Source organism: Mizuhopecten yessoensis, unplaced genomic scaffold (genome assembly GCF_002113885.1).
Source record: "Mizuhopecten yessoensis strain PY_sf001 unplaced genomic scaffold, ASM211388v2 scaffold3575, whole genome shotgun sequence".
Taxonomy (NCBI): domain Eukaryota; kingdom Metazoa; phylum Mollusca; class Bivalvia; order Pectinida; family Pectinidae; genus Mizuhopecten; species Mizuhopecten yessoensis.
The window spans coordinates 1,555,973-1,572,360 of NW_018405113.1; the positions used below are offsets into that span (position 1 = coordinate 1,555,973).

At 37.0% G+C, this 16,388-nt stretch overlaps 1 protein-coding gene across 2 annotated transcripts; it reads left to right on the forward strand.

Annotated features, from left to right (window-relative positions):
- The first annotated feature begins 21 nt into the window (after positions 1 to 21).
- LOC110447739 lies at positions 22 to 10,194 on the forward strand. 2 transcript variants are annotated; one of them, XM_021493633.1, is made up of 4 exons: positions 22 to 357; positions 2,317 to 2,454; positions 4,781 to 5,064; positions 6,772 to 10,194. In XM_021493633.1, the coding sequence occupies exons 3-4, from the start codon at positions 4,798 to 4,800 to the stop codon at positions 7,060 to 7,062; spliced, it is 558 nt and encodes a 185-aa protein (XP_021349308.1). In that variant the 5' UTR covers positions 22 to 357; positions 2,317 to 2,454; positions 4,781 to 4,797; the 3' UTR covers positions 7,063 to 10,194. The 2 variants fall into 2 exon arrangements, with proteins under 2 accessions (XP_021349308.1, XP_021349307.1); XM_021493632.1 differs by lacking the exon at positions 2,317 to 2,454.
- Positions 10,195 to 16,388: the final 6,194 nt, after the last annotated feature.

The following is a 16,388-nucleotide window of genomic DNA, read 5'->3' on the forward strand; positions in this document are numbered from 1 at the left end:
TTTGTGTCTGTGTGTGCCGGTATTCACCTGTGTAAGTAAATCAATAGTGTACGATAGAGTGCGGGACGTTGTCGAGAGCTAAATTTATAAACATTAAAGCTGGCATAGAGTGTCGACTTCTGGAGATCGATTTTCACCAACCACATATATATACGTTCTGCAGGTGTATAGGATTACACAGTGCTTACACAGTCCTAGTCAAATTACGCCACCGGGGAAAATATATACACATGTGTGCGTGACCTCAGACAAAAACATTGACTAGTGCGTTCGTAAAAAGCATTGTGCCGACCGAGATGTATTTGTGACATGTAAACAGAACTTGTGCTCAGGGAATCACGGACCGTTTATCTGAAGGTTTGTATCTGTATGTTAACGTTTAACACAGTCTTTTTCTGTTGTTGTGTTATCTGCATTCTAGTAGACCTATGGCCTGCTGCTTTGTCTCTCAGTAACAATGAGTTGCGTTTGTAGTTTGTCATTGTAACCAGGACGCTGTAATTGACCTTGACATGCTGATGATGTGACGTAGGTTACAGTAACAAAGACATGTCTTGCATAGTCAGCTTTGCCTGCTTTCACTACGTGAACGAACACTGAAGTTGTTTGTTACGGGTTCCCAACCCTCTTTCTAAATCGTCCGATCTCTTGTCCTTTTATACTACTGTTAGCCTCTCCCTTCCCCGATCCGTCAAATCCGACCCTCATCACGAATCTAGGGCCTTCCTTCTTCACATTGTTTCATCGGTAACGCTGTCGAAATACTTCCGTCATGATATCTTCACATATAATCGTCGCGCATGAATAGATACCACACCAGAGCAATACAATTGTGTTGCTAAGCAGAAAAAAGCCAAAATATGGTGTTTCGTTATATGTGCGATGGGTTTGAGTCCTCGTAAACGTCCAGAACCAGTGTGAGAATCAGTTAATCAATACAAGATTCAGACACATTTACACTAAGGCATGTGGTCGAAGATGATACGACCAATGGCCTGCTGTGGTATCCCGTGTAGTACCGTGTGGGATGCACGTGATTCTCATTTGCTATAACATCATATGTATATAGTCCTCAGGCTCATGACCACAGGGACTTGAGAATGCTCATGACCATAGGGACTTGAGAATGGATCCCAGGAGTATCATTGTTAACTACTGGACGTTTAGGGGTCCAGATCAGCTTTCTATATTAAAATCATTTATAAAGGCTTCCCTCAATGATGTTACATACAACCAAGCGCTGATCTGAACCCTTAAAAGATATGAATGTCGCCCATATTACATGTATATCGGGATATGATACATATAGTTGTATATAATGAATTATCAGGTCCCTGTGCTCATGACAATGTCTCGATCCTAATTTATGGGTCAATATGCGGAGTCTTTGCTTGTACATTATACAAATTGAGTCATGTCAAATACATTCCCTATACAAATATATTTTCAAAACGTTTACATGCCAGATCTATTAACTAGGTTAGCGTATTTAACCCCGCTTTTTCATTAAACACCAGACCTGCCCTGGATTAGAGCCATGATACAATATCTTCCAGGCCACCGACCTTACGGTGACCTATCCTATCCAATTCACAAACAAGTATTTTACTGGAACGATTATTTAGCCTAGTCTCTTTTTTTTCTTTTTTTTTTTTTTTCATAATCTAGACGGTTACAAAGGTAACTCTATGCATTACTTTTTGTGAACGGGTACGTGGATAATGGCACGTAGCATTTCTTGTGATAAACGACTCTGGCATTGGTTGTAGCGTGTCCTAAAGGGACACTAAGGCTACACCGTACCGTTAAAGGTCATGGTCATCCGGCATTCGATCATGCACAGCTTCCCCACTCCATAAATAAAATAAATAAAATAAAATATACAACATTTGATATAGCGTCCTATCTAGCTAACATAAGCCACCTTAAAGCGCTTTAAAGTACGTAGATATACAATTTTATACAGTCAATACAATTAAAAGCATATATATTGATCAATACAATATTGAGGAATTCGCAGGAGCTGCCTTATCAGGCGCTAACTACTAGTCCTATGCCACCTGGCTAATATCTCCCTATGTGTGTATGCCTGTATGTGTGCTGGAGATGTATTGTGTTGTGCATACCAGCATATGCAGCCCTCGGGATTCATTACGTGTACGTACCTAATTAAGCATGTCTGTGTTGTACATTGCAGTCTTTCTAACGTAGTGATCAAAGTCCACATTCACTATTTATAGAACATAAGGTTTTACGTTTAGTGGCTAACATTGACTTTGGATGGTCTGGTTAAAGTATATGTGTTGTCCTTGGCAGCTACATCGATACTGTCCTTGAAGCAGTGACGTCACATCAATTGCTCTTTAAATTACCGAATCTGCACATTTATATTGAGGACGATGAGCGATGTGTAGAATGATTTGGTGAAGGAACGCTTTATTTTACACATATACAGTAAGTAATGACTACCTACTAAACAACCCTGGATTTCGGCCAAACCTATGCCTACGTTTAACTTAAATCCGACATTTTTATCTTGTCTACATGCCTTCCAAAGCCCAGTATAACAAACAGTGTTGTTTTAACCTTTACGAAATACCTGTAGCGAGACATGTATATCTCGGCCATATCAATTCACGACTCTGAAAATAGAAAAAACATAACTTTGAATAGACTGAAGATGAACACGAATTTAATTATAAACTAAGCAGTTTATGATAGCAGGTTTAATCAATCTTTTATTTCAAACGTGATCAGTTGATATAAAAAGGCTCATTCTAACATGGCGAACACAAACTTGTGTAGTGCCCACGGGTTGGACCTGTAATTGTTAAGTCCAAAGTCCACAGGTACAGGTAAACGAGACTTGGTAGAGAGTAGGTCGATAGCCAATTTCACAGTGTAAACCAACCAGCAGTGTCACTTTGAGGATATATACATGGCAACCGCATGATTTCCGGAATTATTTAATATCAAACAGCTAGAATCTTCTCGTTGAACTAGCACTTTCAAATATTTTTTCATGCACATGCATGGCAGTTGAAACCCAAATACATCAAATTCGAGTAGAATAGTTCAATTTAGCAAAATTTTACAAATCCTCTTAAAAACGTTGAAATACCCAGCTAATTGTACAACGTATTCAGTTACATTCGTGCAGGCATGTCGACAGAATACACAATGCCAAATGGATATCTATGGTACATTACTGCCCTCATTCTATTAATTATTATAAGAACAAAAAATTGAAATGTCCTACATTTAACATTTTGCAAAATGTGTCCCCGGCCTAGCGCGAGTTTCCTCTGGCCCGGACACCAGACTTAGACATTTTGACCGATATAGATGTCTGGCGTGGCTATCCTGGCCTTGTCTATAGGTACACGTATTCCCCGAATACACACGTGTCAGCTAGCGCTTCTACCAATGACTTTCCATACTTAAGCAAAAATTGACGATACATGTCTCCCAAGTGAAATATGTCATTTTATAGATGCGATTTACAGAGTTCTTGAGTGCGCAGCAATCGTATACTGACAGAATTGTAGTAGGTTCGCTGTCGGGATCATATACTGTTAAAGTATGAAACTACAGTGTGCTGTTGTGATGTGATGTGAATGTCCGGGGGTAAATATTATCATGTACGTGTTACCTGATATCAGACAATAACAGGAGTAGATATAAGGCGTTTATTTACGTTACTTTAAACGGTCAAAAGTATTCTAAAATACTTTAAAACGTTTCACAAGAAAAATCGAAATAAGCGAATATTTTACGTATGAAAAAAACAAACATTCGTTTTATTGTTCATGAGTTTATATTTCCCATCTAATGAAACATTTGTTTGACGTTTCGACAAATAACTATCACATTAGTCAGCTTGTCTGTATAAGAAAATGCTCCTTAAAACTTACTCACAAAGTGACATTTAGGTGTTATTTTGTGTGAGAGAAGACAAGCGATGACCCCCCTCATCTCGATTCATAACTGGTGAAATACGCATTATCCTCGTTCCAAAACGTTTCTTTTATTTGCTGCTTGAACACAAAAACTAATCAGATTTATTTTTTGAACTCTTCGGGAGCCCATATATAGACACCACTTTCTATTATTTGAGGTTACTCCCAACATGTCCCTAACATGACACCGCCAATATCCGGTCAATATCTCTGACGGAATACTAAGGACTTTTGAGTAATATCCTATTCAAAGCAATGATATTTTGAGATAATTTAGAGTAATCAGGAAAAAGATTCCCAATTCCAAGCGGAACAACAATCGATGTGAAATAATGTCTTATGAAACGTTTGTCTTTTTGATACAGAACTGTCTTCTTATTATATAAAAGGAATACTCCTTTCACATCATTTTCAAAAATAACAATATTCATTCAAATTGTTTCGTAACTCTTCGGTATTTCTGAGAACAAGAAAGCAAATACGTCATTGACCGTGAAAATAGCCTAGACAGTTTGTTAGGTGATAATTGGTGCCGGGCGTAAACAAAGTAAACGTCTTACATAAGTACATGTATATATATCTTTTCTGTGGAGGAAACTGTCAAGTCATTGGTAGATCTGGCTATCGTAGGTAGTAGGTACACTGGTGTACTATAGGAATCGTTTAAGACATGTGTATGTTATTCTTCTGTTCCAGGTACTCTCGAATGTTTTATTATTGCCCTCACTTCAGTGACTACAATTGTTGAATCAGAAATCGGCTACTTATTTGTGATTTTTTTTTCTGTCAGTATCTTGTGATTGTATCGTTTGTATTTCCAGATTTCTGAACTTCAAGTATGGCGGTGTTTGAAAACATGTGTGCCTTGCTTCTGTTCTCTATGGAGAGTTACCACGTGACTAGTCACATCATGGTAATAACAAGAACTCGTCTCCTTCCGCGCAAAGATCTAGTCCGCCTCCGATTCTATTTCCTTGTCGACCTGCTAACAGTATTCTGCTCCTCAGTATTATTTCTACAACGACTTCAGTGGCTGGCGGGGATACAGATTCTACAACATCTCTACTATTTTGTTTTCTGGGAGAAAACGAAACCAGCGAAAAAGGTTTGTGTCATCTTCCTGAATATATAATCAGGGGTTTACAAAGTATTCCTTCTTTGTGAATATTTTTCAAGAAAAAAACAGTAATTAAGTATCCGCCAACGTCATGCACACTTACTATTAAGTACATCGCTAAGATGTCTTGACTTAGCTAACGTCGTTATATTTAAAAAAACAAAACATATTTTAAGTTCGATATAAATTAGTTAATTCAAATTGAAGTTAGACTACTAATTTCATATCACATTGCTGAATTACGATGTTTAAGTTATTTGACCTCTTTATGGAGTTAGGTTTAGGGGGCTTGTTGTACCTTTTGATTGGTTTTTAATTGTTTAACGTCCTATCAACAGCCTAGGTCATTTAAGGATGTGCCTCCATGTGTGTTGTGTATGCGTGCTTGTGTATATGTGTGCTGGAGACAGGGTATGTTGGTGCATTTGCCTCCTTGTGATAGTGCAATCTGATGCCAACTTTATAGTGCTACCTCACTAATATACCATGTCGAAGGCACCCAGCATAGCCTTCCGCCTGATCACATTATACTGACAACGACGCAGGTGAACCAGTTGTTCCCCTAAATGCTGAACGTTAAGCTCTGGTACGCAAGTGAATCCACTAAATGGTCGGGGAAAACAACAAAAAACGAAACATTGCTTATAGCATGCTGAATGTGTCTTAAGATATTATGGATGCTGATATAAAATATAATTTAAAACATAGCGAATAATACATGCCTTTTATTATGTAACACCCAGTATCAACCAAAGACTGTAATATCAGCCCAAGGGCTGATATTGGTCGAGGGTTGATATTGGTCGAGGTTTGATATGGAAAAAGGCGTGTTTTATTCTGTTTATTACAAACTTACTAATAAAAGCTACTATCTTATGATCCATTTTTCTTTTGAAATATTGAAAAACGAAATATTTCCCAAAGGGGTGTGATACGGGTTTTGCGGGCCGATACGGAGAGGGCTGATACGGGTTTTGGGGTGTGATACGGCGGGGGCCGATACGGGTTTTGGGGTGTAATACGGCGGGGGTTGATATGGGTTAGAGCAATTGTGTCGTATCGCATATACAAAAAAAACACCTGTACTTATTAGTAAGTATGTAATAAATTATTTTATCGTAGAATGTCTGAGTTTTGCAAATTACTTTGAGTAATTTACCGTCTGGAAAATGATTATGAGACAGGCAGATCTTAAAAATGTGTATACTTATTTTTTCACCGGCGTTCGCCTGTTCCCGTTCCCTCCTAATTATGAACCGCTCCTTAATGAATCAACTATCGACTGTACATTACCAGTCTCTTACTGTTTCCAAGACAACAACACTTTTGTTTATCATACCTTTTTTATGTTGATGCCGAAAGTCTGTCAGGTAGACATCAAACGTAACATGGTATGCTGCAAATCGCTAGAATTTTGACGAGTACATTGTATCGGCGACTGTGGGTCAATATTTACTACTTATTATGTTTTGACTTGGTAATACAATGTCCTGATTGTGTGATCACGGGTGTTAATGTAAATGAGTTACGTGGAACCTCTCATGAAGCCCAACAGTAAATCTAATTTAACGTTTGCATTCGTATTTTTTTTTAATGTATATTCTGGATATGATATTCAAATTCTCTATGATATTCCATTGAAAAAAAGTATATTGTTGACTGTTACTGATTTTATCATACATCTGACTTTTCCAGATAATCAGTTGGAGCTCCATTGACTGGACCAAGAGTGAGTTCCAACAGGAATGGCACTTCGACTCAATCCTTGGTACCTTGTTCGACATTGTAGTCCACCTCGCCTTGGCAGTACTTCTCGGGGGTTACTTGACCACTGTCCAGATCATCGTCTCCTTGTTGGTGGCCCACGGTGTCCTGTTTACGTTTATATGGAGTCAGAAATTTGCTTGGAGCAATCCGTGGTCTCCCCCACAGTGGGTCCAAAAGAGAGTCCAGCCCGTGACACTGGACAAAGCCCGCTGGTTTTAATGGTCAAGTCTCTTAAACTGGACAAGACCATGTCTTGGTGTGCAGTGGCTGTTTAATGTAATGTCTATAGCTCTTTCTCTTATTTATAATAATTTAAGAAAAGTATCTTCCTCCAATCATACGTTTTTATGAAACTGATAATGTTTGAAAGATATCTGGTCCAATAAAACGGATTCAATCAAATCTTCAAGGGGAAGCTAAAGAAAGTGTTTCCCTCTAATCATAATTTCTGGTTGTAAATCAGAAAATACATAGCATTGATTTTGATATAAAAACAATATCATTTTTCATTATCAATTTTATAAATGAAATACGAACAATAATCTAGCTGACTGAGTTAGAGATGTTGAAATATGTTCCAATATTGATAAAAAAAAAATCTGCTGCTGAAATCAATTTTCACCAGACAAAACAATAATTATGTGATATTAATCCATGAGGTGGACAAATTACCATAACGGTGACAAGAATACGACATAACATTGTGTTTAATATAAGTCAAAAGCTGAGTACCTTACTGATTTTTATAATAAGTATTTAGATGAAGCATGAATAACATAAAATCAATCCATGAATTATAAGTGCAGTCCTGGAAATATGTTATCTGGTTTCTGGTATCTGTTAACCATAGGTGTTTTAACTCTGGGGTGGCCAATAATATTCAGGGGTGCCTGAAAACTGCGTTTTGAACATAACGTGACGTATGGTATACGTTATGATATTATATATATTAAATTTCAACAGTTGTAACAACCTTTTTAAAATATCTATTAAAAGCAAGCTATTTTTTTATTTTTTTTTAAATGAGTTCAACACACTCACACAAGTGATTGATTAAGCTAATGAGAAATCGTAGATTGAAAATGGTGTAATGATTTCCAATGTTAATTGATATAATATGGACTTACATAGCGGTTAAAGATGTGAGATAGTGATTCTTTACCTGATTTCCTACCTCACAGTTTTTTAATAAATAGTGTAAATTGCCTAAACTTGTCTACTAGTATATCGCCCAGAGTTTTGTGTTGAAAGTCGTTATTCGAACTAGGGCAATGTAAGAACAAAAGATAACTTAAATGGAAACCTACAAAAAAAACCCAATGAAAATAAGACTAGTGTTCTGGCATGATTAGGTCTTCTTTATCAATCATTTTGTATAAACTAGAAAAGACCCATTGTTATGCCTCCTTATAATTATTAAACGTGGCTATTGACAATAGTCGTTTCTGATAGGTTACACTTATATTATTGTTATATGTATTGATTTCTTACTAGCTAGAAATGTTTATTGCAAGTATTAAAATCTATTGTTCTTTAAATTAGAAGCTCCTTATATGGTACTATGACACAAATGTGAAACCGGTGCGCCCAGTCAGTTAGGAGAGCAATAAAAATAATTCGTGATTTGACCAAATTATTTGGGTCGCTCTTAATTTGTTGATTGTATATATACTAATGGTGAAAGTGTGTAGTACTCTGTTTGGTGTGCTTAAACTGACAAATGAATCATAATTGCATTCCATAATCTGAAAAAAGAGAAATTTTGTCGGTATTTAGTCAATAACAAATCCCTCTATTCAATGTTTTACTGTCTAGTTCATGTATTTGTTGAATTTCGACATCTATGTATTTGAATTAGAAATGAAATTCCCTTCTTAAAGCAAAGGGACCAGAGCATTTTGATAATGATAACAAAGAAATACTATTATTGGTGTCAAAATATTTTGTCTTGCCCATGTTATCTTCTAAGTCTTTGTATGCGTTCTGTCATGCAAAGCACAAATCTCTGGAGACCAGATATCTGATTTTTTTATCTAAAAAAAGGAATATTTCGTGATGGTTTTTCCTGTGCATTTTTTATTATTTAGTCTACTTTTTTTATATTTTGTTCAACAAATCTCAATTTTTGATTGATGCGATAATAGATCTGTGGCAATTTATGATGATCTTTTTTTACAAACGTGTACCTTTATGTACCTATAAGTACGAGTTTAATGTTTAATCAAAGTTTTTTGACCCAGTTAGAAGATATATCCTGATACAGTGATCTGACATTGTTGCTAACTCTGTATCATCAACATTACATTACATTACGTTGATGCTATTTTTATTTGATCTGTGTTGTAAGCGCGACCTGGGTTGAATTAAAAACAATTATTCTAAACGTGTAGCTGATAGATAAATGTACCACTCACCTGTGATTGTACCTTTAAAGACAGTACATGGTTTGTTGTAAATAGGTACAAAATGAATTACTTTGCGTCATACAGCTGTTTCCCTCCTTCATGGTCTCACCGGTGACAACCATCCTTCTTAATTTCTTGACCCCCAAAAGACGGTTTGTGTGTATTAATTGAGTTTTGGTGGTCGGGTGGTGCAGTGGATAGCGCACTTGCTTTTCACCAAGCCGGCCGGGGTTCGATTCCCCGATCTGACGTGAAAAGGTTGCGGGTCACCTGCCTGAATACGTGGGTTTTCTCCAGGTACTCCGATTTCCTCCCACACTAAGACCCCCCGCGCGCTAACATCCGGGCCAACAAGAGTGATTAATATAAGTTAAAATAACTTGTTTCATAATTGTTGTAAAATAAATAAAGTTTATTATAATTGAGTTTGAACGTTGAGACGGATTTAAGATTACGGGCCAAGTTCTATGACAATATGATACATTGTAAGCTACTCAATGTATGTTTATACTTACTTGCTAACGGCATGGATTGAAGCTAGTCATGATATAATAACATTGATACCTCGTTAGTGTAGACCTCCATATCGGGACATCTCTATTTCCGGACAAAACTGATTTACTAATATATAAATTTCATTATTGTGGAGTTCACAGGAAACTGATATGATGCCCGTTAACAGGAAGGAAACACTACTGATATATCACCGAGTTGTAGTCAGGGAACCAGCAGTGTTGTATACACTGTTTTATTGAAAATGTGTTTTATTGATTGTGATTATTTAAACGAATAACATGTATCCGCATTCTGTTACCCTATTCTTATTTTTATAAAAAGTAATAATGTGTTCGTGTCCAAACTATTTAAATAAATTTACTTTATACCTCTCCCTGTTCGTTGTAAACACAACATTATCTTAATCTGATATGAAATTTAAAAAAAAAAACAACAATTTATTGTGGATATTATGCACCGGTCAAATTGATGGTTTTCCTGTATTTCTAGACGACATTTTTTTGCGCAAAATGGCAATATTCTGGCTTATTATATATTCAATAATGGTCAGTTTTTCATTCTTTTCAAAGGACACCGCCTTCTTAAAATCCAGTAGATAGTAAAGTAAAAAAAAAATGTGTACATCCATAATGACCAAGATCTGCTGGGCTGTTTCATACTGAATCTCTGAATTACATAACGCTAACTAAGAGTTAGGAATGTATTGTATTACGGTCATGTTTATAAATGTCACGTGTGATTAAATGTCTGTGATTATTTTACCTGTGAAGAATAACATTTTGCTACTTTCATATTCGTATCACAAGGTGATGGGTAAAATCAAAAATAAGCATTTGCGATATAATTTTAACAGTGTCAAATTTGTTAATTTTGATTATTAAATTGAGATGGCGTTAATTTATATTGCGTTTGGTTTGTAATTTATTAGCTGTAGTGTTTGCTGGGGTTTCGTTTTATTTCTCCAAGGAAGTGATGTGAAAGGGGAAAACCCGTCTTTTTCTTGTGGACTCCGTAGCTGGTCATGCTATTATAATCTTCATCAGCGTCATCAAAAGTAAAAAAAAATCAGTTTTTATTGTTTCCATGGATAACTTATTGGCAAGGGGTTTAATCCATTGACCCTTTCTGTGCTACAGCAATACTGTTCATTGCACTATGTTATACTACTTCAGTGTATTTCATTTTGATTTCATACTTTGTTTATCATAACCTATAACGTACATTGTAGTATTTTATTTAACGCTGAGGGGCGGATCCCAATAGGGGAAATATAGCAAATTCTTTAAAATCCTTCTTCTTCTGTAGGAATAAAAGGATTTTTTCCACATTTGGTCTGAAGCATTCTTGGGTGAAGGGGAACCAATTTTGTATACACCGTGGATCTGGCCCCCCAGGTGCCTGAGCTGTGGGGCCCAATAGGGGAAACATAGCAAATTATTCTTTAAAATCCTTCTTCTTCTGTAGGAATGAAAGGATTTGGTCCATATTTGGTGTGGAGCATCATTGGGTAGTGGGGAACCAATTTTGTATAAACGGTGGGTGTGGCCGCCCTGGGACCTGAGGGGTGGGGCCTAATAGGGGAAATAGACATAAATTTTCAAAATCCTTCTTCTTCGGTAGGAATGGCAGGATTTTGTCCATGTTTGATCTGAAGCATTCTTGGGTGAAGGGGAACCAAGTTTGTATAAACGGTGTGTCTGACCCCGCTGTAGGCATAGAGGTGGGGCCCAATAGCGAAAATAGAGGTAAAATCTTAAAAGTCCTTATTCTACCATAGGGATTAAGGGATTTTATCCTTTTTTAGTGTGGAGCATCCTTCGGTGACGGTGACTCAATTTTGTATAATTGGTGGGTATGACCCCCGTAGGGGCATAGGGATGGGGCTCTGTTTGAAGTTTGTTCTCTATATCTCAAGTACTGGATGGATCTTTCTGAAATTTCATATGTACTAACAGCACCTACCATGGAGTGCTATATCTTTACTTCATGCCAATTACTTACATTATATTCAGGTGAGCGGTACAGGCCCTCTGGGCCTCTTGTTGTGTTATGGCTACATAACATAAAAAATATATTCAAGTCAATCCTTATAATTTAATCTACTATACACAATCCCTGTGGAAATCCACTTTTATCGATGGACTCTTTTCTCTTAGAAAGTATTACGCCGCTGTATCAGCCAATCAAAAGCGACGTTACAAACGGCGACGTCATTTTTTTTTACGTTATGGGCTGATAACATGAATTGTTAAGCCAATGACAATGCTTGTTACAAGCAAGATTAAATTATATGGATATATTATTATAATGCATGGCATTGTATCATTCCGTATTGTCAACTCTCCGATGTGTCTTAAGGCACTAAGAAATAAAGAAACTTAAAGTGTGATTGAACGTATCTAAGTGCTCCCTTTATCTATTACTTCATTATATCATACACAATTGGTTATTTACGTTCTTTCATTCATTCAGGCTTACTTATCACTTCCTTGTAATTTTTTGCAAATATGATAAAAAAATGTACACATAGCAATATTTCATAGAACTTCATTTCTTTAAAAAGTGTTAGTAAGAATCTAAGGGGAGATAACTTTGTTATGTTACTTTGTAACAACTGACGGAAAATACCTCCTCCTGCATTTTCGTACTGTAGCTTGTTGGCATAACTACATACCTTTCAATATGGCTGCCCTTGAAAAATCATGTACTTTGCTTCTGTTTACGTTGGAGAGTTACCTTACGGCTACTCATGTCATGGTGATAACAAGAACATGCAAGAACAAAAACTAAAGATAAACAAGAAGGCGTCTGCTCTACTGCACCTATATTTGGCTATTTTGCTTTAAGTGACTACTTCTCTGGAACTAAGCGATGGGTATCAACTATACGTTGTTGGAAGCATCCCTAGATGGTGTGGATTAACAAGTGTACAACTGGACAGACTGGGCCCCCGGGCTAAGGGGTGGGGCCAAAAATAGTTTATTACTTGGAAATGGTTGAGATCCCCATCCTATAACCATATATACAATTGCTGAGTATGAGAGATGAATGCACATTTGCTTCCAGGATGGCCCTTGGGTCTGGCCCAACCCTTGGAGACGTAGTCCTTTGGTCATAACTTTGAAACGGTTAAGATTCCTAACCCAAAACTAAATATGCAATTGCTGGGAAAAAATAGGCGAACACAATCATGATAGCATTGACCCTGGGGTCTTGCCGTACCCCTAGGGACCTAGTTTCTTAGTCACAATTTGAAAACAATTGAGATCCCCAACCTATAACCATACATGCAATTGCTGAATATAAGGAGACGAATGTATATATACTTCCAGGATGGCCCCGGGGTCTTTACCCTTAGGTCATAACTTCGAAACGGTTGAGATCGCCACCCCAAACCGATATAAACAAGTAATGGGCATGACGAATGCAGTGATGATATTATAATTGACCCTGGGGTTTGGCCACAACCCTAGGGACATACTTTCTGAGTTACAACTTAGAAACAGTTCAGATCCCCACCCAAAGACCATACATACCATTGCTGGGCATGACAAATCTTATGCAGATATGCTACAAGGATTGGCCTTGGGGTCTGGCCATACCTCTGGGATCTGATTTGAAGAACATTTTGCTATGATTGCTTAGATATCCAGGTGAGCGATACAGGCTCTCTAGGCCTCTTGTTATAAATGCAGTACCATAGTGTTTTGTAAAAGATATATAGATCCCTATGAAAATGCATGCGTGGGTGCACGTGAGAAGATATATAGATCCGTATGAAAATGCATGCGTGGGTGCATGTAAGAAGATATATAGATCCCTATGAAAATGCATGCGTGGGTGCATGTAAGAAGATATATAGATCCCTATGAAAATGCATGCGTGGGTGCACGTGAGAAATGCCGGCATACCATGCGATAGCCTCTGGTTACATATGTATCTGACATGTCAATATATCATGCGATAAACTCTGGTTACATATGTACCTGACATGTCAATATACCATGCGATAACCTCTGGCTACATATGTACCTGACATGGCAATATACCATGCGATAAACTCTGGTTACATATGTACCTGACATGTCAATATACCATGCGATAACCTCTGGTTACATATGTACCCGACATGTTAATATACCATGCGATAAACTCTGGTTACATATGTACCTGACATGTTAATATACCATGCGATAACCTCTGGTTACATATGTACCTGACATGTCAATATACCATGCGATAACTAGTAATTAAATATGCATTATCTTGTAAACAATCATGAATTTTGCTAATAACATATAAGTACCTAACTTTTCCACCTAAAACTCAGCCGTGCTTTCAGAGCGCGCACGACAGGGACTTATGGATATTTGGACCTAAACAATGGTGTTCAGAGTAATTTAACACGTTTTAGGCGTTTGATCAATTTAATGTCCCAATTTAGCTGTAACAAATTCTTAAGTCCAAGTGGTTTGCACGACATAATTAGCTCGTGTGCACAGCATATGAAATAGCTGTAAGGCAATAGAGTTGTAACGGTAAGTTCTCACGAGTTACTTCCCCTCTGACAACATTGACTAACGAAGTCTGTATAATTTAATCGAACCGATATTTTTTGCATATAGTAAGGTAATGACATAAAGTGTAAAATTAAGAAGAAGAAAAAACTAAATTAACGAATTACCGTCAGATAATTCAGCACTCTGGAAGGACGCGAAAAACAAACACGAAGCGTTATGAAAACTATGAAACATCAGCAACATTAAACAGGAACATTATCAATTCTAGGCCATTAATCATCCCAGGATACAAACAGGAAGCATGCAAGAACTCCTTCTTCATCAAAACATCGCTTGAGTGGAACCAACTGGATGATACAGTACTGTGCGCAGAAAGCGTAGAGGGATTAAGATCAGCCCTTTCAAACAACAGCCAAGATAATTAGTAATTAGTAATTAGTATCACGGACTAATTAGATAACTAATTTCGTGGTAACATATTCTCTCTCTCCCGTCGTGTCATGCCATTATTGGTAACTACGACGTATACAATGTAAATACAATGTAAATACAATGTAAATACAGTGTAAACGAAATGCTGGGGCACTCATTCATCCAGATACAATTAAAATAGGTATGCGTAATTTAATGTAATTGCAACATGTACGTTCCACTCCATTAGTTAGTGATAGCATCTAACCTAATTCCGTGGCAGGTGGCGGGGGACCCAGGAATTATTTTGGGTGTTGCCCAAAATTTCAAACTCAGAAAAAGACTCAAAAAAATTAATAAATTATAATTGTCATGTCGATTGTACATGTTAACTACTTTCTGGCACCAAATAATATATAGAATTTCATTATTTCTGAGATTGTGACAATTATAATTTCCCTGCCGAGTAGAGCGAGGCGATTTTTTTTTCTGAAGATGTAATACTAAACTTGTTCAAGCACTGCCAAGCGTAGACAGCTAGAATTTATCGGACATTATTACCATTGTCAAACAGATCGAATAAGGCATAGAATAGTTTTCTGAGTTTGCGGTATTATTCCAGGTTATATTTTATAACATAGAGTATTCATATATTATGATGGCCAAGCGGAGCGAGTGTTAACAAATTCTCTGAAACAATGGTAAAAATCTAGGTTTTTGGTTAAAATGTTGATGTTTGTGTCATGCCGCCTTTCATGTGCATGTAGTTTAGGCGAGCATTTTGGCAATTAAATATTGATTTATTTTGTCATAAATAGGAATTATGATTTGACTGAAAGTGTATGCATGCATATGTACAAGGACAACACCTGTTAAAACGAATATATATATACATGCCAGGCTTTTATGCTAACTGGTTATTATTCACCTGATGACGTGATGCTAAGGTGGATGCTTTATTGTCATTGAAATTTTTGAAATTTACATTTTTTAACAGGTATAATAAATCACTCCTGGTGATCATCATGTGTACATGAAACCACAGGTGAAAATACAGGTTTATCGATCATGAAATGGACTCTACCTTTGAAATAACAATTAACATCTTTGATTCCAACAGATGGTGTTATCCTCTCTCAACAGACAGGGTACCGGCGATCATGCATGCCAACACACCGTGACATTAGAACAATACGATTAGGTAGACAGTCCGTTGAGCCTTCACCACTGACCTGACTGGAGACCCTATATATCCCCTATTGTTTAGAGTATAAGAAGTGGACTCCTTGTTTGGGCAACTGCACCCGGCATATATAGATATTCAAACTGCCATAGAAAATTATAGTTCACAGGATGGTTGATATCAGAAGAAAATCCCATATGAAAAAGATGAAAATCTTCAAAACCCTTAGTCCAGATTATTTTTGGACACAGACAAAAAGGGTGTTGCCCGGGCAACACCCCTGGGTCCGCCACTGCGTGGCGTTATCATTACTGTGTAAATCAGAAAAAAATGCTTGGACAGGTTTTGTCACAAAATCTACCGAAAAGCCCCCTTAATTTGTCTTCTATAAAAATGTCTGATTAACAATGATAATTGATTATAAAAAACACATCGAACCCCGGGCCTCCAAAATACACCCCAAAATGTCAGGCTGGCTACTAGCATTAGCTTTGCTCAAGTCCGAGAGAG

What these genes read in the sequence shown, in the direction of transcription:
- LOC110447739 (XM_021493633.1), top strand. Translation starts at nt 4,798, where the DNA reads ATGGCGGTGTTTGAAAACATGTGTGCCTTGCTTCTGTTCTCTATGGAG. An exon ending in AAACGAAACCAGCGAAAAAG is followed by an intron (nt 5,065 to 6,771) that starts GTTTGTGTCATC and finishes TGACTTTTCCAG; the next exon opens with ATAATCAGTTGGAGCTCCAT.